The following is a 25,787-nucleotide window of genomic DNA, read 5'->3' as shown; positions in this document are numbered from 1 at the left end:
GTGCCGAGGACCAGTGTTCAGTTCTCAGTTACCCACATCCCTCATACTGCTCTTGTTCCAGGGGACCCAATGACCCCTTCTGACCTCCATGGGCATCAGGCACATGGTGCACATATATACACACAAAACACTCATACACATTAAATAAGTTTAAAAAATCTTTTTAAAGAAAGGTAAATTTTAAAATAATAAGAGACGCTAGGTGGTGGTGTACACCTTTAATCCCAGCACTCAGAAGGCAGAGGCAGGTGGATCTCTGAGTTCGAGGCCAGCCTGGTCTACAGATCAAGTTCCAGGACAGCCAAGGTTACTGTCTCAAAAAACATAAAACAAAACAACAACAACAGTAAATAATAAGAAATAATACAACAAAGAAAAGTAGATTTATATTTATTTTTTAAGATAAAAATAAATCATTACTGAAAAAATTCACATGTAGCCAGATATAATGGTGTATACTTTTAAACCCAGCACTCAGGAGCCTGAATCAGGATTAGGAAATCTTTGCCAGCCTGGGCTATCTAGCAAGAAATTATTGAAACAAACAAACAAAAGATTCACAAACAGATTGAGAAGGTCCTAGGTCTACCGCATGCATCATTTTTCATTGTAATTCACTTCTTAGGAAGCAGAGCAGAACCAAGCAGAGGATGTGGATCTGTCTTTAGGGTGACTCCCCCAGTGCTCTGGCCTGTGTATGGGGCTTAACTGTTGACAGTCTGGAATGGAAAACATGGTTATATGTTTTGCAGATCTAATGACTTTCTCTGGGTCTTCAGTTTCTCACTGTGAAATCAGTGTGTGGGGGTGAAAATTGGCTGAGATGATGCATGTACTATATTTTTATTGCACTCTACAAACGTGACTCATTTCTGTGGTGACTTTCTTTCTATTCCTCATCAAGACAGCAGATGATCTCTCTTCTAGGTTTGCAAAGGGCTCTTCCCAAGATATAGGCTTCACTTTTTTTTTTTTAATCCAAGAGTGAGGATCATATGAAGAAACAGTAATTAGTGGGGAAGGCCCTTTATTTTGCAGATGCAAAAGTGAAGTCAAAGAGAATAAATGGCAGACTTGTGATGAGAACCCAGACACTCTTCCCCCAAAGCCACCACCACCAGAAAAGATCTTTTTTATGTAGCCCAGGCTGGTCCTGAACTCCCCAGCCTCCCAAGTACTGGGATTGTAGCCCTGTGCCAATATACCTGGCTAGAACCCAGTTTCTTTTTATGTCCATCTCATCTTGCCTCTGCCTTAGGTTTGTGTGGCTAAGGAAGACTTTGCCGAGTCTGAGCCTCATTTCTATTTCAGCTTTCTCCTGAATTGGCCTGTCACTAGACTTGATCTTCTTCAGTCTTACACCCAGGGTAAGCTGTGTTGTGGACATGTCTGATGAGGTCATTCCCCTGACCAAAACTTTTAATGGCTTCTAGGAAAGTCGAGGTTGCTTACGTGGCACGAGAGACTTCCTTCTACCTGGCTCCGTGTTGCCTCTTCAGTATCAACTATTGTTTTGAATCTTGAATTTTATCCTCATTAACCCTGAAGTGTAGAATGTGACACTGTTTTATTCACCAAGCATTATAGAACTAATGTTTAAAAAAGTATTGTCACCAAATGCATACCAAAAAACATCCTGAAAAATACATATTCACATAAAATAACATTATGGCCACTGGTCACTGCAATTTAACACTACGAATAGTCAGATGTATTGTATGTTAGCTGTATTTGAATAATGTAACATACTTTAGGCTGGAGTCTCCAAATATTAGAGGGGCTGAAGAAAATCATATGCTTGGGAAATATCTCCTTTCCTTACACACTTCATGATGTTTTTTGCTTCTCTGTCTTCACTCAGGATATTTCCTGTTTTAGGAATAGGCCCTTTCTCTTTCTCTTTGATTGGTTAATTTTCACTTTTTTTTTTTTTTTTTGAGACAGAGTTCCTCTGTGTAGCCTTGGCTATCCTGTAATTGCTTTGTAGACCAGGCTGGCCTTGGACTTATAGAGATCTGCCTGCTTCTGCCTCCCCGAATGATGAGATTAAAGGTGTGCACCACCACATCCGGCTAAATTTTACTTTTTAAATTTTACATTATAATGATTATTGTTACTATTATTACTATTATTAATGTGTGTGTGTGTGTGTGTGTGTGTGTGTGTGTGTGTGTTTGTGTGTATTTGGAGATTAATGGTCAGCTTTCAGGAGCTGATTTTCTCCTTCACCATGGGTTCCAGGGACTGAACTCAGGTCATCAGGTTTGCAAAGCAAGCAAGCATCTTTATCCGCTGAACAGTATCACCAGCCTGGTCAACTCTTTTGAACATCTCTACTACCTCTTCTGTGAATCTTTCTGTGACTGCATTTAAAACATAGATTCTCAAGGAGGCACCATCTGATTATTAGGTACTATCATGTGAATAGAAATTAGGTTTGAGATTGCTTCAAACTCACAAGTAAACAGGATGCGGTGGTGTACGCCTGTAATCCCAGCACTTGAAGAGGCAGGGCAGGTAGATCTCTGTGAGTCTGAGGCCAGTGTGGTCTACAAAGCACATCTAAGGCAGCCAGGGCTACAAAGAGAAACCCTGTCTCAAAAAAAAAAAAAATATATATATACATACATATATACATATATATATACATACATATATACATATACATACATACATACATACATATATATATATATATATATATATATATATATATATATATATATATCAAACCAACCAAACAAACAAAAAACCGACAAAACAACAAAACCATAGACAAGAAAAACAAACAAACAAAAACAAAACCTCACAAGTAATATTGAAAAGCTCGAGTCTGGCATAAAGCAGATTATGTCCCTGGCACGGAGGATGCACCGGGCAACTTAAAAGGCTTTGCTAAGGAAGTAGGAGGAAGGTGCCTACCCCTGACCACACTGCCTCTTAGAATAGGCAGACCTATTCTGGTGTTGGAATCATGTCCGACCACAGTTGTATGTCTTCTTTCTTTCCAGACCAGCCAAAGCCCTGTGAGACCGCCTCAGGAGCACCGGCGCTGACAGCGCCTTCCTGGGAAGTGCATGAACTAGGCTCCGCCTTTCTCCTAGGGCCACCTTAACTTTTTCCCACATGCTCACTGCTTCCTTTAGAGTGGATTCTTGTCTAGCTGCAGAGACTCTGGTGAGACAAAACCACTGTCCTGACTCTGAAAAGACAATCCCAACTCAAACCACAAGGTGAAGCCTGACTTCAGTCTTTGAACTATCTACTATTGGCTAGCTCATTTGATATTTAAAGCACTGCTACTTAGAACAAACTCTTTTTTTTTTTAGATTCATTTATTATGTATACAGTGTTCTCATGCTGTTCTTCTGCACATAAGAGGGCACTAGATCTCACTATAGGTGGTTATGAGCCATGGGGTTGCTAGAGCTCTGTTTGTTTCTTTTGTCTTGTGACTTAGTGAGCTTGTTTTTTAAGATTTATTCACTATATATTCTGATTGTAGCCCCTCCCTCGTCTCCTCCCAGTGCCACCTCCCTCCCACCCCCTCCCCCTCTCCTAGTCCTAAGGAAGGGGGAGCCTTCCTCCCCTACCAACTGATCGATCCCAGCCTATGAAGTCTCTTCAGGGCCGTCCCATGCTTTTCCTCTGTGGCCTGGCAAGGCTCTTACTACAGACTATAGAGTTGTCTGATCAAGATCAAAGGCCGTTCCTTGAAGACAAATAATATTCTCTCTTGTGTTAGGGGTGAAGCATAGTAACTGAGCCCACTTAGCATGCCTATGGCACTGGGTTCCATCCCTTGCAAGACACAAGCATAGAGAATATAGCCCATAAAAATTTTAGAGAACGTTTATTCTCTTGACCGAAAACCAGAGTAAAACTACAAACTTGTAAGCTTAATGAAAGGCCATTCAGGACCTGGGTCAATATAGAGACAAGGAAAATCAGTCCTACTACACAATGCCCTATGTCTTTCTGTTCTTGTTTCAGCCTGTGACCATGAACTTCTTTGAGGGGTGAGATCCAGTCTTAATGATTGTATCTCAGTGTTTAGTATTTTTCTCAGCACATCCCAACACTAAGCATGGCTTTATTGGCCATTCAGAAGATGTTTCTTGAGCACCTAATAAATGTCAGTTCAGGGGCAGGTGCTAGAGATGACTGGGCACAATTGAACCCAGGGAGCTCATAGCCTGCTGGGAGGTAGGGGCACTATCAGAGGATCCCAACAATTAAAGTTTCATTACAAGTTGAGATAAATGGAAAAAAACAAACAACAACAACAAACAAAAAACCAAGACATTGAGTCAGGTGATAGAGGTACTTGACTTGGCTTGGCAGATGTGGGATGGTTCCCAATAAAGCTGAAACAGGAAGGATAATAGAGTTTAAAAGAAAAACTGGAAGGAGGAGGGAAAGGCTGGCAGAGGTCCCTTGAGGGAACAGAGCCATAGAGAGGGCACAGCAGAATGGTGCTGGAGAGGCAGATGAGGCTGTCTACACTAGATGATCCCACTGTGTAGATTTGATCTTTAGAAGCAAAGAATCTATGGAATGTTTTGAGGATGAAAGATGATGGTTGCAGCATGGAGAGATGACTGACAGGCCAAGAGTTTCCCAGGTGTTCATTTAATGCTCAGCCATGTGCTAGGCCACATGAAGAATTTAGTTTAAATTTGTAGAGAATGATAAAAAATAGTGTAGAGTCCAGTGTTCTTTGGTGGAAGATGACCCAGGATTTTTTTTTTTTTTTTTTTTTGAGACCGGGTTTCTCTGTGTAGCCTTGGCTGTCCTGGACTTGCTTTGTAGACTAGGGTGGCCTCGAACTCACAGAGATCCACCTGCCTCTGCTTCCCAAGTGCTGGAATTACAAGCATATGCTACTGCACAGGCTTGGCCCAGGAATTTTTTTTTTTTTTCCAGAGCTGAGGCCCAAACCCAGGGCCTTGCACTTGCTAGGCAAGCACTCTACCACTGAGCTAAATCTCCAATCCTGACCAAGGAATTCTTAAACTGTGTGAAAACAAGGAGAAGCCAATATGGGCTAGAAAGGTTTATATGTGAGAGAGAGAATACAGTGGGAGAAGGCAGTCTTGGGGCAAAACAAGTTGTCCTTTGAGGAAAGCACTCCATATGCACCTCTAGAATGACACCCACTAATTGCTTGTTCTTCTCCTAGGCTAGGTAGGACCATTGTTCTTTTCTCTATTCTCTGGACCAAGAATTGTACAAAGCACAAAATAGATACTCCAGAAAGCCTTCCTGGATGGAGAGAGAGAGAGAGAGAGAGAGAGAGAGCACATCAGACAAAGAGATGGGTAAGGAATACTGGCTAGAATTGAGGATCCCTTTTAAGTCAAAGCCATTCTAAAATAAAGTTTTAGGAAGTAGGGGGGAATCGGATTTTGGGGTTAGAAACTAGGGCCAGCAGTTGAAGATCTTAATGAAAGACTGAGATGCCCTCCCTAACACTATGGGTTTCCCTACACTTCTTGAGCCCTCCTTCCCCTTTTTGCCATGCTTCTACTAGGAGGTCACCTAGTAGAGATCAAAGGCTTGGCTTTGCCTTTTCCTCCTTTGGGAAGGTGCTGAGATTTACAGCATATAAAGACCTTTTATTGCTCCAGGGTCTTTCTTTTAAACCGTAATACAATTGCCCTTGAACTTAAAACTAAAACAAAAAACCCAACAGGCTGTAGGTTTAACCTTCAGTTAACAGTTTTGTGGGGAGAAATACCCCCTTAAGAGTTAAGAATTCCCCTAGTGTTTTAACCTTAGTTTCTCCTACAGCCTAGAAATTCTCTCAAGAAGGATCCATTTAGTTTCCTCCTTTACTAGCATCCAAAGCATCTGTACAATTGAAACTGCAGATGCATTCTATATGGACATGTGTTCCTAGTTCACATGGCTCATGTAGGGAAACACTTACCTGCCAACCTGTAAGGAGAGTTACTAATCAGCTGCATTTGTATTTTCTGACTATGTTGCTTGGGAGGGGTTGTGGGGTATGTTTCTCTCTTCTTTCTCTCTTTCTCTCTCTGTATATGTTGATGATGATGAGTAGGGAATTTGGGAATTTCCAGAGTCTTCATCATAGAAAAGTAAAAAATTGTTCCAAAGTTCAACAATAATGTACATTTGATTACCTCAAGGTGTTTTTGTGTATGTGGGGTACACATTCTCATACGTATGTGTATGTGTGTGTGTGCACACGTGAATGCTAGAGGTCAATGGTGTGTGTCTCCCTCAATCACTCTTCACCTTATGTTTTGAGACAGGGTCTATCACTAGCCTTGGAGCTCCCTGACTTGGCTAGGCTGGCTGACCAGGGAGCTCTGGGAAGTTGTCTGTCTGACTTTTCTGCTCTGGGGTTACAGACATTTGTCACGACACCTGATCAGCTTTTTATGTGGGCCCTGGGGATCTGAATTCAGATTCTTTTGTCTGTACAGCAAGCGCTTTACTTATTGAGCCATCTCTCCAGGCCCAGACTGCCTTGAGTTATGCAAGTGATTGGCAGTTAGAATTAAGTTAGTTGAATGAAGACCAAACAAGAGAGTGTATATCACTTAACTTTGCCTGTGGATCTTCAAAACACCTACTGTGTGCTAGAGAGGCCTCCAAATATAGTTCTGTTTGTCTCAAGAGGCTCTATGACAGAACAGTAGGAATCTGCCTTATGATGTGGAGGGCCAATGCTATAGCTTCTAAGGCTGTCTGACTTGTCATGCCTGTGGGGACCAATGTCCCTATCTTTGGTGGTCAAACTTGGATCCTGGACTGGGAAGAGAGAATGAACTAGTGGGACTAGTAACAATGACTGTGTTTTGTGCCAGGGGCTTCATATCCATCATCCTATGCACTCACACATTAGCCTGTACAGAGGTGAAAAATGTAATGTCTGTCTGATGAGGAAACTGACACTAAAAGCTTGAACAGTTTCAGATCACACAGCTGCCAATTAACAGACAGAAGCCAAGTGCAGATACACCTGACTCCAGACACCGAGCTTCTGACTAGACATTCCCAGACAGGTCAAGTTTATTATCAAAATTCCTGGCTGTCAATTTCTTTTGTCCTCTCCTCTACTTGATTCTAGCAGTGAGAGGGCTGTGTGCATTTTCCATCCAGGACACTCTGTTCCATGTCTTCTTTTTTGCCTTTCAGTGCTAGTGAGAAGTGATTTATTGTCTTTTTCAGTTTTGCTTGACACCAGGTTCACGAGTGTCCTGATTCAGACAATTGAATTTATTTTCTAAGTCCCAGGTCTAAGTGCTATTTTCTATGTCTTAGCTCTTTCCTACCAAAATCAAGGCAAACACCCATGGCTTTGAAATAGATTCAAGTTCTAGTTCAACCATTGGACAGTTCCGTCACATTGAGAGTAAGCTATCTAAGCTCTGTGATCATCAAGTCACCTCCAGTGATCACTTAACCAGAGACGCTTACTGAGCATGTGTGATAGGTCAGGAAATAGAACTGTAAGGTTTAACTGTGTTCGGTTCTGTTCTGGGCTTCCAGATGAATTGCCTCTGGTTCCTGGCTATCTAGGCAATCTAAGAAGCTCCCTCTCATGGCCCTTTTCCTAGTCCAGCTGTAATATGAGGGTTTGTGCCTAGTCTTATTGTAACCTGTTAGACTATGTTGGATGGATACCCCAAGGAGAACTGCTCTTTTTTTTGGGGGGGGGAATGGAGGAGGAGTGGATCTGGGGACAGGGAATTGAGGGAGAGACTAGAAGGAGAGGAGAGAGTAAGGAAACTGTAGTAGGGATGTAATGTAGAGAGAAGAATAAAGAAACAAACATTTAAGTGAAGTAAAATGGGTGCTGTGCTAGGTGACAGACATAGGAGATTTTAAAGCTCAGCAAAAAAGAGTAGTAAAGGACAATGTTCCCCACAGCTTCAGCCAGGTGTGAGACAGATGAGTGAGAGGTTCTGCCGATAGAGAGACTCATGAAGTGACCTTGTAGGGGCTAAATGGGTAGCTGAGTATTAGAACTGTTGTTTAACATGCGAAGCCTTGAGTTTGATTCCTGGGGTTGGTGAGAGAGAGAGAGACAGAGAGACAGAGAGAGAGAGAGAGACAGACAGACACACACACACACACACACACACACACAGATAGAGACAAAGAGACAGAGAGACAGAGAGACAAAGAGACACAGAGAGAGACAGGGAAAGTGACAGAGAGACAGAGAAGAGAGAAAGAGAGAGCACTTCTGTAATTGAACATCTTTGTGCTTGATCAGGCTGAACAGAATGTCAAGTAATAGTTACAGCCAGCATTCTTTGAGCACCAGTATACACTGCACATATATGGACTCACAATGTCACAACCTCCTGAAGCAGGTTTCATCAGAACGTCATTTTATGGAGAAAGAAAGAGATCCAGAGAGGTTAATAATTTGCCTGAGACTACACAGCTGGCAAATGGTAGTGCTGGGACCCAGCTAGGCATGCTGGCTATTTCATCATCATAATCCCATTCCATTGGGTTTGCCTTTGATTTCTGCATCTCGTATCTATATAGCCAATGCCAAGCAGCTTAGTCAGGGGTTGCTTAGAAGGCCATGGTATGCTGAGAATTTATTTGGACAATATGTATTGCCCGGTTCTTCTCCTTTGATGTCTGTTTTGTGAATCCCACCCATGTCCCTCCTTTCCTGATGACTCTCTGTGACATCAGCCAAAGACCAAACTAGCTCAGCCAGAAAGGTGTTGCTGAGAGCCCTTAGAGTGGAGGAGCTGGCTGGGCAATGATGTGGGAGGTGGGGCTGCTGCTCCCACCCCTGAAGACAAGACTGCCTTTCAGCCCAGCCTGGGCAACCTTGCTAAATCCTGTTTTCTGGCTCTTTTCCCAAGTGAGGCATGACCCACAAAACTTCCCCAAAGCTGTCTCAGTTCCTGAATTTAATAGAGCATTGCCACCTTCAGATTCCTTCAGTTTCTATTATGACATTATTCATAATTTTTTAAACCGGTGTGTGTGTGTGTGTGTGTGTGTGTGTGTGTGTGTGTGTGTGTATGTATGTGATATGCTCATCTGTGTGTGTGTACCTGTGAAGGTCAGAGATCCATGCCAGGTGTTTTTTTTTAATCACCATGTATGTATGTATGTATGTATGTATGTATGTATGTATGTATGTATCTATCTATCTATCTATCTATCTATCTATCTATCTGAGACAAGGTATCTGGGAGCTCACTGTTTCAACTAGTCTGGCTGGCCAACAAGTCCTCAGGATCTGCCTCTGTGCAGCTTAACCCTAGTCCTGAGATGCATGGGTGTGGGAGAGTCAAACTCAGGTCCTCATGCTTATTCAGTTAGCACTTTACTCACTAAGACATCTTCCCAACCCTTCCTCATAATTTCTGAAGTAGGAGATGTGCATTTTCCCTTAGCAGTGGGGCCCCTAAATAATGTAGCTGTTCCTATTCAGACTTAACTAAGACATCAGGGCAGCAGAATCCTCCCATTCTGCAAATCTCAAGCAGATCTATGGGAATGAAAAGCAAGGTAGAGACCCTAATTTCAAGGTTCATCCTCATGAGATCAAAACAATCTGAGGACTGCAGGAAGCTGGAAAGTGTAATGGTATGAATTTGTTGGATTAAAATTCATTTTAAAAATTAAGTAATCACAACAATGACGGATGGTGCTATTGGTCACTATATGTCAGAGAAGCCATGATCCATTAAACAGAGCAACAAGCCCAGCCCCCTGGCCAAGCTTGAAATACCATTATTGAATTCTTTGTTTAGATTCTGCCAGGAACATGGGTATCTGTCAGACCTGGGCATCATCTATCTTCTCTGCCACATTTAGCAGCCTTACTCTGTTCCTACCATCACCCCAGGTCCCAGCCTCGCTTTCCTACCTGCCCTCTCCTTTCTGCTCCCATCATCCAAGTCCTCAAGTTGTACTTGCAGTCCCAGGCTGAAGCCATTCGGTCTGAATTTTCTCCCTCCGTCCTTTTGGGCCACTCACATGTTGAAGAATCTTAACTTCCTCATTCACTTGCCTCTGAGAACTGCCACCCTGAAGGTCACACATTATGGCTCTGGGTTTTCTCTGCCTGACCCCATAAAAGCAGGGCCACGTTGGAGACTCCAGACAACTGAGAGTTTTATATTTGAGGGCCCTTGTTCCATCATAATTATTTTTAAAATTATAATAATTGTTTTGAAATTATTGTTGGTTTAAATCTAGTATAATAGCCTGGATTGTATTTCTTTAGGATGTTATCTTAAGATCCTTGAATGCATTGTCCTTGGTCTCTATGTCTGGCAAACTCTGGGTATGATGTCTCTGGATCCTTCTGAGAAGTTGGCAGTGCTTGAAGTGTAAGTTTGAAGAGTAAGTAAAACCACAAGTAGCCTTTTCTCCATGTGACCCTATTCTACAGATATCCTTTGCAAAACAGTATAGCATAGTGAATATTTTTACGAAAAATCTCATAATCTTGGATCCTGATTTTTTTGATAGGGTCATGGCTGATCTAGATTCCTGTCTAGGTATGAAGCTTTTGTTTGCAAGTTAGTTATGTATTTATGCAGTTTTATATTCTTTTTCTACTTAACATGATCTTATTGAAGGAGTTTTTCATGTTACTATAGTCTTGTGCCTAGCCATTCAGTGGACTTAGGAAGGTGGGCCAACTTTCTCCTGTCAGTTTCTCAGTTCTTTTCTGGCTGCTTTTATTGCTTCATCATATTCCATGGTCTGGGTCAGTTAATTTTTCTGTACCCCTCCCCCCTTAGGTTGTCTGGTTCATGACTTCAGTGATTGTGAACTTTGAAGATAGAGTTCAGTGACCTGTATGTAACAATATCGTTCATGTACCTTTACACCTCATCACTTCCTGTGAGACCAGCTAGGTCATGAGCCAAGATCTTGTTAAACTCTGTATTCCAGGTATAGGACCCAGTTGTCAGAGTCTGAGGGGTACTAGATCAGTCCAATTCTACTGTATTACACATAAGGAACCTGAGACTTGAACTGGAAGTGGTTAATAGACTTTGGTGTCTAGTTTTAAGTGAACTTGACACAAATTATATTTATCTGTGAGTAGGGGACCTCAATTGAGAAAATGTCTCTATAAGATAAGGCTGCATGCCAGCCTATAGTATGTGATTGATGTAGTGATGGATGAATGGTTGGGGAGACTATTTTTGGTGGTACCACCCTGGCTGGTGGCCCTGGGTTCTGTAAGAAAGCAGGCTAAGCAAGCCAGAGGAGGAAGCATTCCTCCATGTAAGTAGCACTCGTCCATCGCCTCTACATTAATTCCTGTCTCTTGGTTCCTGCCTTGAGTTCCTTGGTCTCTTGGTCCCAGCTTGAGTTCCTGCCTTGGACTGTGGTTTAGGAAATGAAAGCCAATAAACCCTTTCCTCCCCAAGTTGCTTTTGGTCATGGTGTTTAAGCACAGCAATAGTAACCCTTATTAAGACAAGATTTGGCCATGGCCATAAGGCCAATGAGAAGGGATACGAGACCTGGTCCCTTAATCTCCAAAGATGTATACTGTACCTGAATATTCCCATGAACCCCTCTTCTTGCAATATCACCATTCAATATACTTCTCTCTGAGTCGCCAAGAGGAACTTTAGTCATCACGGGAATGGGTGCTGATAGAATTAGCTTTACAATGACCTTGTTCCTATTTTATCTTACCTTTGGGCTCATAGGAAGAAAGAAGAAAAACAGAAGTACAATTTTCTTTTACTTAGTTCAAACTTTGAAATTATCTGTTCTGTTAGAGGCAGAGTGCTGAGCTGATTCACAGTCCCACAGTGGTTTAAAGCCTTTGTTTTCTCAATGGTCACTTCTTCTTTGGGAAGGTTCTCTAGTTTGTTACCAAGGTTTCCAATAGTCAAATCAATTGATCTTACCTGTTCAGAGATAAGGAGCAGATCAGTTTTTGTCCCAAAATAGCCAGGCCAACATTGGTACTTGCAACCTGAAGATGAGAAGGCCCTTGTTACTGATAAGAGTGGCTTCTATTTCGACAAGTATAATCTCCCATCACAAGCCCAAAGTTTGCTATTATTCCAAAGATGTTGGCAAGAAACATCTCTACATCTGGGCAGGGCAGCATATGAGTGTCAATAGTACTTGAAAGGGTGAGGAAGGAGGAATGAGAGGTGCCATGTATGAGAGAGGCCAGCCTGGGCTACATGGAGATCCTATTTAAAACCAAACAAATGAATGGCTCAGAAAATACTGTCTCGCAGGGGAAGAAGCTAAGTGTAAAGGTCTGTTCTTTGAGAATTCTTGTAAATTAATCTTTGACAGTGCTGTGGATTAAACCCAGAGTGTTATACATGGTAGGCAAGCAGTCTACCACTGAACTACATCCCCAGTCTCCTCTTCAGTTTTGCTTTCTCCTAATGGCTCTTCTCCTCATTCATGTGCATAATTTTGTTTAGTTTCCCTGTACTATTTTAAACTTTAACTGGTCAGGGAAACTTCACTTAATTATAGCTCTCTATTGTAAACAGAAGAGAACATAGGAAGTAGAGATTGGTGAGATATTTTACATGCAGTTTCAGGAGCTCTTCTCTCTCAATATACGGCCTCTTCCAAATATGGGCAGGTGGGTCTTTTTTTTAAGACAGACCCAGTATCTATATCTTCACTCTTAATTTACTCCAGACATTGAGAGGCTGCTGGCCAGTTCACAGCAGGAGCAGGATTGGTGCTCAGAGGCTGTGCTCCTGTATCCCCAAACTCACAAAGTCCATGGAGACGATGGGCTTGATGGTGGAGTTCTCCAATTGTGTGAGCATGATGACAGAAGCAGGGAACTCCAGGCTGAAATTGTTTGGGTGTAAATCAATAACAGGAGGCCCTGTGGCCATGATCTGCAGCATAAATGGCTGGGATAAGACGTAGATCTCTGCAATCTGTCTCGTTCAGGGAGAGAAACAGATCGAGAATCAGATATAATGAGGGGAAACCACAAACCTGGGGTTGCTTATGCTAAGTAAATCTTGTATCATGCAGTTAGATTATGAAGCACTAGGAATAACAATACTCAAACTATAGCTATCACAACAGTTGACATTTGCTGAATACATTCTTTGTGCCAGCAACAACCTCAGGGACTTTATTATCTCTTATTTAGTCTTCATAAAACTCCAAGGCAGTAGTTCCATATTATTTTTATTTTATCTATCTGTCTGTCTTTCTATAAATCCATTCATCCATCCATCCATCCATCCATCCATCCATCCATCCATCCATCCATCCATCCACCCAATCCATCCATCTACCTATCTGTCTCTCTCATCTATCTATCTGCTATTTACTTATTGGTTTTTCAAGACAGGGTTTTTCTGTTTAGCCCTGCCTGTCTTGGAACTCACTCTGTAGAGCAGGTTGGCCTCAAACTCACAGAGATCCACCTGCCTCTGCATGTGCCACCCGCCAGACAGTAGTGCAGTTTTATAAAGGAGTGTGAGTTGTAGACAGGCTAAGTGCTTTTTCCATAGTTCTCACAGAATAAATTTTGGAACTGAAATTCAAACTAACATTGTCTGCCTTGAGTGCCTTTCTCTGAAGCATCTTGGCCTTTTAAGGCAAACTTGAGCCTGTAGATCCATTATGAATGATACTTGGAATGCTATGAAGCGGTAATATTAACAGTTGTTTACCAAAGTCACGTGTGATCCCAGTACTTGGGATGCTGAGAAAGGAGGATCAAAAATTAAGGGCCAGCCTGTGTAAAATATTGAATTCCAGACCAGATTACATAGGGAGACCTTATCTAAGAGTGAATGAATGAAAGAGTGAGTGAATGAATGAACGAATGTATAACTTAAGGATCAAATGTTTCATTTAAATCAGTACTTTCTATATTTAAGCACATTATTTTAAGGATGATGGAATTTTGTGGATTGGTTATTTTATGAATCTATAATTCTTTTAGTTGTACTTTTAAAATTATTATTTATACAATGTTCTGCCTGCAAGTGTGCTTATATGTCAGAAGAGGGCACCAGATCTCATTATAGATGGTTGTGAAGCACCATGTGGTTGCTGGGAATTCAACTCAGGACTTTTGGAAGAACGGTCAGTGTTTTTAACATCTGAACCATCTCTCCAGCCCCCTTTAGTTGTACTTTAAGAGGACTTATTTAGTAAATATTTTCAGATATTTAACCAAGAGGAAAAATTCTTGTAGGATAGAAAGATGGCCAAGAAGGGTGGTATACACCTATAATCCCAGTATATGGGAGGCTGAGGCAGGAAAATTGTACATTTATCTATTGCATATTGAGACACTGTTAAGAAATGAAGGAGGTGGAGGAAGGTAGAGGATGAGGAAGAAGAGAAGGAAAGCAGGAAAAGTAAAAGTAAAAAAGAATAAACAGATGGATTGACACATGCTTGTATCAAAGAGAATATAGAGAATCTGAGAGTCTCCTGGAAGGAACTTTAGTGACAACATTACCTCTGAGGAGTGAAATTTGAGAGCTCACCTTGGAGAGCACACTGCCAATTCCTTGAGTATTTTGACTGAAATAGTTGGAAATCTAGGATAGAAAAAAGTACTGCATCACTGTAAGATTTTTATCCGGGTTTTTTCTTCAGGTAAATGTAGAATTCTCTCTAATGTGTACTGTGAAGAAGTGGAGCCACAAAATACTTAGATAACCTCATTTTATAGCCCAGCCTTGGGAAATCTGGGGCCCAGAAAGGCAAGAGACTTGGACAAAATCACATCCCTTTTGAGAAACCCTCCAGTCCCTGGAAAACACTGTGTCATATATGCACAAGCTGTATGCAAACATTCTACAGTCATTATTGGTAAATCTCAAGTCACTGTTCTCATTTTCAGAGATCCCCAAAGCATAAGTTGTTTAAGTAATTTATATGATGAGCATTTTTTTCAATGCTATGGCACCTGGTGCTGCTGTCCTCACCATACCGAACACAAGGCTTATAGTAATGTGTACAATTATGATGCACAGAAAGTAAAGATTTTAAAATGGGTGTTTTTGTTGTTGTTGACTAGCCAGAGAGGTGTTCTTGTTATAAAAGAGAAGCACATGGCAGGGAGAATCAATGAGTATCTGTACCATTACTGCTTGCTGGTGTAAATCAGTTGTAATTACCAACAGTAGAAATTCATATGTGGCAGAATGCAAGGAATGATGGTGATGGTGGTCATGGTGATGATAATAATGATATAACCCAGAAGCAACAATTGCAGAGCACTTACTTTGTACTAAGATTGTTCTGGAAGACATATGTTTAAACCCTTTAATGACCATTATGACCCTAAGGGTATGGGACTCTGAACCCTCTTTCTCAGATGAGGAAACCAGCATATAGAAACAGGATGAACTGATCAAAGGTCACAGATAATAAGCAGTGGAGAGATGTCTTTGTATTCATTAAGATTATTCTAGAATAGTTGCTAGACACCATGAAGAAGACTAAATTAGCAGAACTGGAAACCCTGCAATTCCCTCCCCCCAAAAGTCCACAATGCGCCAAAAAAAAAAGTCCATAATGGGCCATTATTTAAAAGAAAAGTTAAAGATGGTGGCCACAGCCACCATCCCAGGGCTTTACTTACCTCCTTGGTGGACAGCATGGCACCAAGAGCCCCCGATACAAAGTGCGCAAAGGATGCAGATTTAAAGAAGTACTCGGAGATGCCAATGTAGAGCATGGAGTCCCTGTTCTTTGGGAGCTCAAAGGGAGCTGGTAGGAAGGGAGGGTCAACGAGGCTTTCCAGTGGGTAGAATGCACCCTGTGGAAAGCAGAAAGGAAGACCAAGTAATCAGGTGAAAATGCAAAAGTATCAGACAAGTTCGGACCTCTCAAGTCAGGATAAAGAAAATCCCAGCTGCCTCTTGATAACATGATGAGGTCTTTAGGCTCTTTAGCTAATGGCTATGTTTCAAAGCTCTGGGCTTAAAAAAATATTTATTTTAAATTATATATATGTGTGTGAGTATGTGCATGTGAGTACAGGTGCCCTTAATAAACAGAGGCATTGGACCTCCTAGAACTTGAATTACAGGAAGTTGTGAGTCACCTGATGTGGATGCTGGGAACAGAACTGAAGTTCTCTGGAAAAGCAGTACATATCCTCAACAGCTGAGCTATCTCTTCAGCACCAGAGCTCTGGAGATTTCTGACATATCTGTGTGTATCTGTTCACTCTCAGGTATCACTCCTGGAGAAGCTCCTACCTGGAACTTTTCTTAGACAAAGGGGTCTAAGGTGCACATCTGGATACTCATGAAATAGCCTTTTAATGTACTAGCTCTTTTCCTTTAAAACACATGACTACTGAATAACTGCGGGGCCAAAGAGGTACTTAGGAGAGAGAGACTCCAAATGACTTAATGAAGCAATTTTGAGACATGCTTAATCCTGGTCTTATTAGATATTGGGCATTCTTAGGTCTTGAACGGTACTTAACTGTTTGGAAAGATGGTGAATGAAGGAAATATAAACTAATTTTTATTCTAAAAATCTATGTCAAGTATAGTGGCACATGCCTTTAATCCTAGCATTTGGGAGGCAGAGACAGACAGATCTCTGTGACTGTAAGGCCAGTTTGGTCTGCATAGTGACTTCCAGGACAGCCAGAGGTACATAGTGAGATCCTATCTCAGAAAAAAAAAAAAAAAAGACTGTGATGTTAATTTGGATAGGAGTAAACATAAGTAAAATGATGCTTTTCCAGGGTCAGTAACCACAATTTCTATATACTTAGGATTTCTGTAAAGGTCAGTAGCCTCAGGGAAACCTTCACAATCCACTGATGTGCTAAACTCCTCATGCATGCATGAGTATGTGGTGTGTTCATATGAATGTGTGGCACATGGGCATGTGTGTATATCTGCATGTGTGTTTGTGTGTGTGAGAGAGAGTACATGTGTTTGTTTGTGTAGTCCAGAGGTTGATGTTGAATGTCTTCCTTAATCACTCTCTATCTTATTTTTTTAGTCAGGGTGGCTTGCTGAACCTGGAATTTGAGGTTCACCAGCAAGCCCCAGGGATTGTGCTATCTTTGCCTCCCCATGTATTTCATCATGCCTGTCCTTTATCTGTATAGGCTTTAGGAGATTGAGCCTAGGTCCTCATGCCTGTGTAGCAAGTACTTTACCAATGGAGCTATCATTGCCTCAGCACCTCCTGATGTGTTAGGTTCTAATAAATGTGGATCATTGTACTTGTAGGCTCTTAGCCTTGAATCTTTCGTAGGAGGCAAAATGTTTTTCTCTTCCTTCCTTCCTTCCTTTCTTTTTTTCTTCCTTTCTTTCTTTCCTTTCTTTCTTTCTTTCTTTCTTTCTTTCTTTCTTTCTTTCTTTCTTTCTTTCTCTCTCTTTCTTTCTTTCTCTTTCTTTGTTTCTTTCAGTTTTCTTTTTTAATTAAATTTTATTTTTTATATTAATTACAGTTTATTCACTTTGTATCCCAGCTGTAGCCCCCTCCCTCCCTCCCTCATGATATTTCTCACCCAGAAGACTGGTGAAATGCCAGTCAAAGGCTGGGCAATGGGGCAGTCCTCAGAAGTGTCTGCTTAGTTGATCTACTGAAGAGCCAGGGAGCAATCATGTCAGCTTCCAGAAAGTCTAGTTCTTGAAAAATTACATGCCTCATGGGAAAGTGGTCAATAGATTTCTCCTTTTAAGACCCTGTAACACGTGGCTTGAGGCCAATCCAGGTGGCAAATTTTGGGGAATGGCTCTGACCAGAGTTCATCTCATTATTTACTATCTAATACGGCTTGCTTTAACTTTGGCCTAAAATGGTGGAATTGGTTTTTCTGGCGAATCTCAGGATTAACAGCAGGTAGTATAGGAAATGAATTGCTTGAAGAGCATACATGTACATTTTCTTCTGTACATAATCTATCTTCCAAATATTCATTATAGCTCTAGAATGATTGTTACCTTCAAATTCAAGTCAAGGTAGTTCTCAGTGATTTCTGGAGGACTGATCAGGGAACAATCCAGCACAGTATAGTTGTCAATCTTGGTTAAAACTAAATAATCAAAAAAGAAAATAAAAGAAAAGTTGTGTTCATTAAAAGCATAATGAATGAATGTTTGAAACACCAATTCTCCACATTTACATATGAAAACTCAGAAAGACAAGCTAAGAGAAAAAAGTAAATATTTTTCTCAAAAATCAGAGAAATATTAGCAAAATGTTGGCACTTTTTATGTATGTGTCCACAGAACATTGACTCGCACAATGCATGTGTGGTCCTTTTTTAAATTTTTTAAATTTTATTATTATTGTGTGTATGTGTGTGTCATGTGTGATTGTGGCTACACACATGTTATGTGCATGTGTGGAAGTCAGAGAACAACTTTTGGGACTGGTTTTCTCCCTTTCACCTTTATATGGGTTTTGGGGCTTGTGTGGAAAGCACTTTTTCCACTGAGCCACCTCACTGGCACTTACTGTCCTGTTTTTAAAAATTGATTGATTCATTAATTGTGTGCCTATAAGAGTGTGTGGTAGGTAATGAGAGGACAACTTGTATGAGCTGACTCTCCACAAAATGGGTCCCAAGAATTAAACTCAGGCTGTCAGGTGGTAGTAGGCAACCACACCTGAGTCATCTCACAGGCTCAACACTTGCATTTTTAAGAAGAAATTAACAAAAAGGCCAAAGGTGTATACACACCTCTGCTTTTGCTCCTTTAGATCCAATACTCCCAGCTCTGTAGCAGAAAACCTGCTTCAGTCTCCCTTTCTTCTCTAACCTCATTCCCAATGGATCACAAAGATCTTCCCCAACTTTCCTTCCCCCAACTTATCCCAGTATCCAAGTCTCCAACACCAGCAGGCATTCACTGGGAATACACCAGCTGAGAAGGAGAGCCAAACAGGTAGGCTAACTGAAGACCTTCACCACAGCCTCCTCACCTACAAATCCAACCCCTAAGGCTTATCCCCGTCTCTCTAACAAAATAACAGGTGAAGCCTCCCTTCCTGAATGCCCACATCTTCAGTGGATCCCACAGACCAATCTCCTCCTAACCTCCCTCCCTAACTCTTTGTTTTATCCCAGCCCCCAACTCCAGCAGACACTCCCTGCTAACCCACCAGAACATACCTGTCAGAAAACCAGGTAGGCTGTCTGCAGAGCTTCTCTTTTTCCTCTGTTCTCCCAGATCTAATCCCTCAGTCTCATCCCCATTTCTGTAGCAGAACACCTATGGCAGCCTTTCCTGGCCCCCGCTCCCATCTCCTGTGGATTCCAGTGATCTCCCCTTCTAGCCTCTCTCCCTCCTACTCATTGCTTTGTACTAGTCCCCAACGCCAGCCAGCACTCCCTGCTAATCTAAGGACTGCTTCTTCCAGAGCAACAGGTAGGCTAAAGACCCATACCTTTCCTACCGCTCCTCCAGCTCCAATACCACCAGTTTCATCCTCTGCTCTGAAGCAGGAAACCTGCTGTGATCTCCCTTTCCTCTCTAACCCCATCCTCAGAAGATCACAAAGATCTTCTCCTCCAACCTCGCTTCCCCTAATTCATCCCATTATCTCAGGCTCCAGTACCAGGAGGCATTCCTTGTGAACACACCAGCCAAGCAGACCAGTAAATCAGGCAACACACAGCCATCACACTCTCTGAAAATCCAGAGAGGAAACAGAAATCAAAGAACAAAACTCCCATCCAACACACACAAACACAGACCTATAATCACTCCAAACTAAGATGCCTAGAGGCGAGCATAAGAAGGCAGTGAATAACACCCAGAGCCCAGCTATCTGTCATCACAGGAGGCCAAGAATATTCCAACATAGCTGAAGTGCAAGAAAAAGACCTTAAAACCAACTATATGAAGATAGAAGGAAAAAAAAATGAATAAATCCCTTAAAGAAATCAAGGAAAACATAAACAATGGGAGGAAATAATTAAACTGTTCAAGACTTGAAAATGGAAATGGAAACAAAGAAAATATAAAGTGAGGGAATTCTGGAAATGAAAAATTTAGGAATATAAGCAGGAACTACAAAGACAAACTTCAACAGAATGCAAGAGACAGAAGAGTCTTTCAGGCATTGAAGATACAATAGAAGAAACAGATATATCAGTCAAAGAAAATGTTAAATCTAAAAAAAAAAAAATCTTGAACAAAACATCCAGGAAATCTGGGACATTATAAAAAGACCAAACCTCAGAATAATAGGAACAGAGGAAAGAGAAGTATCCCAGCTTAAAAACCCAGAAAATACTTTTAACAGAATCATTGAAGAAAATTTTCTCAACCTAAAGAAGGAGATGCCTATCAAAGTATAATAAGCATACAGAACACTAAATAGATTGAACCAGAAAATAAAGTCCTCTCACCACCTAATTAAAACACTTGCCAGGCATGGTGCAGCACACATGTAATCCCAGCACTCAGGAGGCAGAGGCAGGCAGATCTCTGCAAATTTGAGGCCAGCCTGGTCTACAAAGTGAGTCCAGGACAGCCAAGGCTACACAGAGAAACCCTGTCTCAAAACAAACAAACAAACAAACAAACAAACAACAAAACGAAAACCTAAATGTACAGAACAAAGAAATAATATTAAAAGTTCTAAAGTAAAAACAAAACCCAATTAACATATAAAGGCAGGCATATTAGAATTATACCTTATTTCTCAATGGAGACTCTAAAAGCCAGAAGGTCCTGGATAGACATGCTGCAGGTTCTAAGGAACCAGAGATGCCAGCCCAGATTACTATACCGAGCAAAACTTTCAACCAGCATAGATGGAAAAATAATATATTTAATAATAAAGCCAACTTTACACAATATCTATCTAGAAATCCAGCCCTATAAGGTGCTAGTGGCTATTGCAGGTCAGATAGAATCCAGATAAGTACTACCAATCAACAGCCTAGGTTTCCCACCTATTGTCTATTTCAGAGGGTAGGATCCCTCCCCCTTTCCCTAGTTTTGGGACTCCCCTCTCCCAGCTACAAAAACCATGGGTCCAAAAGTTTTAAATGAATAAACCCCCATTTTTTTCCCTGACCTACTTAACATTGTCTTTTGATCCTATATATGTTCCAGTATCCTGTCCCATCCATGTGTTTCCTACATCCACAACAGTGCCAAAGCAACATCCACAAGTGATTCAGTCTAAACTTGAAGATTATATCAGATGGACTTGCATTTCCCCTCCTGGCCACACATGTTCTCAGATCCTGGACAGCAGTAAAACAGCTGACTCTCCTAGGACTTCGCCAGCTCTGTGACACCCTCCCCCCCTTTACGGCCCCAAAGATGTCTTGCTCTCAAGTCAGCAAAAAGCAGACTTTTCTGAACACATTTTCATTCCCACCTTGCCATCCCTTCCTAGTTCCTCACTTTTTTAAAAAATTAAACAAAAAGGGAAGATTGTTATTTTGATAGCCTGCTTCTAAGTTGCCTAGCAACCTCTGACATCATCTGCCCCTGCTGCCAGGTATATGCCAGGTGTATGCTGGATAAAAAGGATCTGCCTCAGGCTCTAAGAGCAACAATCGATAAATGGGACCTCATGAAGCTGAAAAGCTTCTGTAAAGCAAAGGACATACTCAACAAAATGACAGCCTACAGATTGTGAAAGGATCTTCACCAACCCTATATCTGACAGAGGGCTGATATCCAGAATTATAAAGAGCTAAAGAAGTTAAAAAGCAGCAAATCAAGCAATCCGATTAAAAAATGGGGCACAGAGCTAAACAGAGAATTCTCAGTAGAGGAATACAGAATGGGAGAGAAACACCTAAAGATATGTTTAACGTCCTTAGCCATCAGGGAGATGCAAATCAAAACAACCCTGGGATTTCACCTTACACCCACCAGAATGGCTAAGATCAAAAACTCAAGTGACAACACATGCTGGAGCGGTTGTGGAGAAAGGGGAACCCTCCTCCATTGCTGGTGGGAATGTAAACTTGTACAACCACTTTGGAAATCAATCTGGCGCTTTCTCAGACAGTTAGGAATAGTGCTTCCTTAAGATCTAGCCATACCACTCCTAGGCATATATCCAAAAGAGGCTCAAGTATACAATAAGGACATTTGCTCAACCATGTTTGTAGCAGCTTTATTTGTAATAGCCAGAAGCTGGAAACAGCCCAAATGTCCCTCAACGGAGGAATGGATACAGAAATTGTGGTACTTTTACACAATGGAATACTATTCAGCAATTAAAAATGAGGAAAGCATGAAATTTACAGGCAAATGGTGGGGCCTAGAAACGATCATCCTGAGCGAGGTATCCCAAAAGCAGAAAGACATGCATGGTATATACTCACTTATATAGATCTATAAGATGGGATAAACATACTGAAATCTATACATCTAAAGAAGATAAACAAGAAAGAGGACCCAGGGTACGATGATCAATCCTCACTTAGAAAGACAAATGGGATGGACATTGAATTTAGGAGCAAACAAGTAACAGGACAGGAGCCTACTACAGAGGGCCTCTGAAAAACTCTACCTAGCAGTGTATCAAAGCAGATATTAAGACTTATAACCAAACCTTCGGCAGAGTGCAGGGAATCAAAAAAAAAGGGGGGGGGAGTTTCACAAGGACCAAATATATCTGGGCACAGGAGTCTTTTATGAGACTGTTTCTCCAAACAAGGACCATGTATGGATGCAACCTAGAGGCTCTGCTCAGATGTAGCCCTTGGTAGCTCAGTATCCAAGTGGGTACCCGAATAAGGGGAAGAGGGACTGTTTCTGACATGAACTTGATGGTCCTCCCTCCCCCCCAGGGAGGAGCAGCCTTGCTAGGGCACAGAGGAGGACTTTGCAGCCAGTCCTGAAGACACCTGATAAACCAGTATCAGATGGAAGGGGAGGAGTTTCTCCCTTATCAGTGGACTTGGAAAGGGGCAGGGAGGAGATGAGGGTGGGAGGATGGGATTGGGAGGTAGTGGGATACAGCAGGGACACAAAATTAACAAACTGTAACTAATATTAAAAAAATAAAAATTAAAAAAAAAAAAAGAATAAACATTGGAGGAATCCAAGATGGTGGCGACCAGCATGCACTGTAGCTGAGGGCCTGAGAATCTGAAACTCTGAAATTGGTGAGTGGAGGGGAAGCTGAACCCAGAACAACTATATCAAGGCTGCCCGGGAGAAAGGAGACAAACCCTGAACTGAGACCAATAGGACACAGGTCAACTGTGGACTTCTGTGCAGACTTCTCCTGGGGACTCAATTTCCAGGCACTTCCCCTTTTAGGGTCTGAGGCAGTAGGCAGAGACAGCTCAGGCGGCCTGCAGTACAAGTAGCTCATAGCACAGAACACAGTGCTGGCTTCTCCTAGTACAGAACACCCTGCTTGAGACAGAGGAGTTGTCTCCTGTGCCAATGAGTTCAAGGCTCTTCATCACTTTTTCTTCTAACAGGTTTAGTGTGTCTGGTTTTATATTATTTTCAATAAAATATAATTGACAGGACTTAAAAAAAAAGGACCTGCTTATCATCCTATGCTCTCTCTTATCCCTCTTCCTTTTATACTTTGCTTAATACTCTGTATGTTGGGTCTGAAGACTTCTTCCAAGTTCTAGAGGCAGGTACCCAAACATTACCAGAATTTCATGAAAGAATTCCTTCTTTCATATCTTTTTTGGGTTGTGCTATAGATGGGGATGAGAAGTGGCTTGCTAAGTTAGTAAAAACATAGTGTTATCCTATGTCACTATGGCTTTTAAATTTTTTACATTTTTTTGTATTTGTGCATGTGCATATGTGTACCACATGTGTGCAGGTGCCCACAGAGGCCAGAAGAGGGAATCAGGATTCCTGGAACTGGACTTAACAGGTGGTTATGTGCTACCAGATGTGGATGCTGAGAACCAAACTTGAGCACACTGCAAGAACAACCAGTGTTCTTAGTCACAGTGTCATATCTCCAAGTGTATCTTTTTAAATGTTCTTAAAGGGCCCAACCTAGGGGCTGGAGAGATGGCCCAGAACACTGGCTCTTCATCCAAAGGTCCTGAGTTCAAGTCCTAGCAACCACATGGTAGCTCACAAACATCTATAGTGAGACCTGGTGCCTTCTTCTGGTGTGTAGGCATACATGCAGACAGAATGCTGTATATTAAGAAAAAGTCCCCAACCTAAATAGATCCCATCATTCCTATAAAAGGATCAGGACAAGGGTTCCTTACAAAGTAGGCAGTAAAACTTGGGGTGAAGATACTAGCTCGAGGTACACAGCACATGGCACTTTTCTAGTTCTTTTTTCTTTGCATCCTTTTGTTTCCTTCCTTCCAATCCACTCTCTTCCTTTTTTTTTTAAATTTTTTTCACTCTCTTCCTTTCTATCTGCATCCACTCATCTGTCCTCTGTCCCACTGTCCATTTCCTTTTATCCCTTCATCAATTCAGTTTTTATTGGCCTGTGCCTGAGATAGAGGGAAGTTCCTGGGAAATCAGAGTCTGAGGAGCAGAGGACAGACATGACCATGAAATTATAACCCAGTACAGGAAGAACATTCCTGAAGCTGATCTGAAGATCTGACCACAAAGTTTTCTTCTGCCTCAGGGTAAAAACCTGAGGTCACTCCTGAATACTCCCATTACCCATGTTTGACCTGTTGGCCCTTACTACTATCTACTTGCAAGGTATGCACAGAATAGGAAATGCCTTCCCTCTCTGTCACTCTGCCAGGCTAGTTGCAATCCTTGCTTATATGGGTCATTGTTCTATTCTGTTAAATGGTCTCCCTGCTGTCAGCTCCCTCCTCCTTCCTGTTTATTACTTTCTTGGACACCAGAGTGACTGTCTCAGACTAAGAAATAGACTGTGCAGTGTCTCAGATCCCTGACAAGTCTACCCTCCCACTCCCCGACCTGCATTTCATTTCTTGAACTCCCCTCAACCATGTCCTTCTTCTGGTCTTAGCATGGTCTCATAGTCCCTCTAATGTACTCAGCACATTCCTGCTTCAGGGTCTTTGAGCATGTAATCTATTCTACCTGACTGTTCTTCATGCAAGCTATGATTTGAACATCCCTCTAAAGCTTAGCACATTTAAATTTAATTACCATTATGATGGGTATTGGGAAGTGGGATATTAAGAGGTGACCAGGCCATGGGGCAATGCCTTTTGGAATAGTCTGTGACTGTAAGAGTGTGGTTGTTACAAATTTGACTGGATTTCTTCTTTGTTTCATGTGTACTCACTTGCCCTTCTGCCACATTGTGATTCAGAGTGGAAACCTTTACCAGATATAACTTCTTAATCCTGGTATTTTCATCCTCTAGAACCATGAGAAAAAAAAAAAACTTTTCTATTGTTTATAATTCACCCAGACTCTGGTATTCTATCACAACCACAGAAAAAGGACCAAGATAATCTAGATTGGGAGCAGCTCCCTCCCCTGTTTCTTCAGGTTCTTCCTTTAATGTCATCTGCTTACTAGTGTTTCCTAGTCACACCATCTATAAAAAGAAACTCCACTTCAGCTCCTCCCTTTTTTCCTTATCAGTCTTAATTTCCCTAATACAGGTTTTACTTGCTGGTTTACTGCTCCCTCCCTGTAGTCCCATGAAAATGGGAGTTCTGTTTCCTAGGCTTTCTCAATTTTCAGCACTGAGATCAGTGCTCAGGTGATTCTAAGTGCTCTTTGTACACCACCAGTGAGCAAGTGGCAGGGATGCAAAGATAGGCATGTGTAAAGTAGCATGCAAGAGCAGGCATCACTGTGGGTGTGGAAGGGAGGATCTCTTAAAAAGGGGTGAGAAAGGAAGTAGAAGTACATGCCTCGCTAGAGAAGGAAAAGGGA

General features: G+C 41.7%; 1 protein-coding gene across 1 annotated transcript in view; it reads right to left on the bottom strand.

Moving 5' to 3' along the window:
- Nucleotides 1–25,787, bottom strand: part of Bpifc (BPI fold containing family C) — a 56,386-nt gene that overhangs the window by 5,430 nt on the left and 25,169 nt on the right. The window contains exons 8-12 of the mRNA XM_055627952.1: nt 17,928–18,019; nt 15,593–15,769; nt 14,490–14,543; nt 12,741–12,911; nt 11,898–11,965 (exon numbers count right to left, since the gene is read on the bottom strand). Coding sequence (XP_055483927.1) covers nt 11,898–11,965; nt 12,741–12,911; nt 14,490–14,543; nt 15,593–15,769; nt 17,928–18,019 — 562 coding nt within the window. The remainder of the gene's footprint in view (nt 1–11,897; nt 11,966–12,740; nt 12,912–14,489; nt 14,544–15,592; nt 15,770–17,927; nt 18,020–25,787) is intronic.

The sequence above is a fragment of the Psammomys obesus genome, unplaced genomic scaffold (genome assembly GCF_907164565.1).
Source record: "Psammomys obesus unplaced genomic scaffold, mPsaObe1.curated_primary_1811, whole genome shotgun sequence".
Lineage (NCBI taxonomy): Eukaryota > Metazoa > Chordata > Mammalia > Rodentia > Muridae > Psammomys > Psammomys obesus.
Note: the sequence above shows the minus strand (reverse complement) of the source record. Positions and strands in the feature narration are given on the sequence as shown.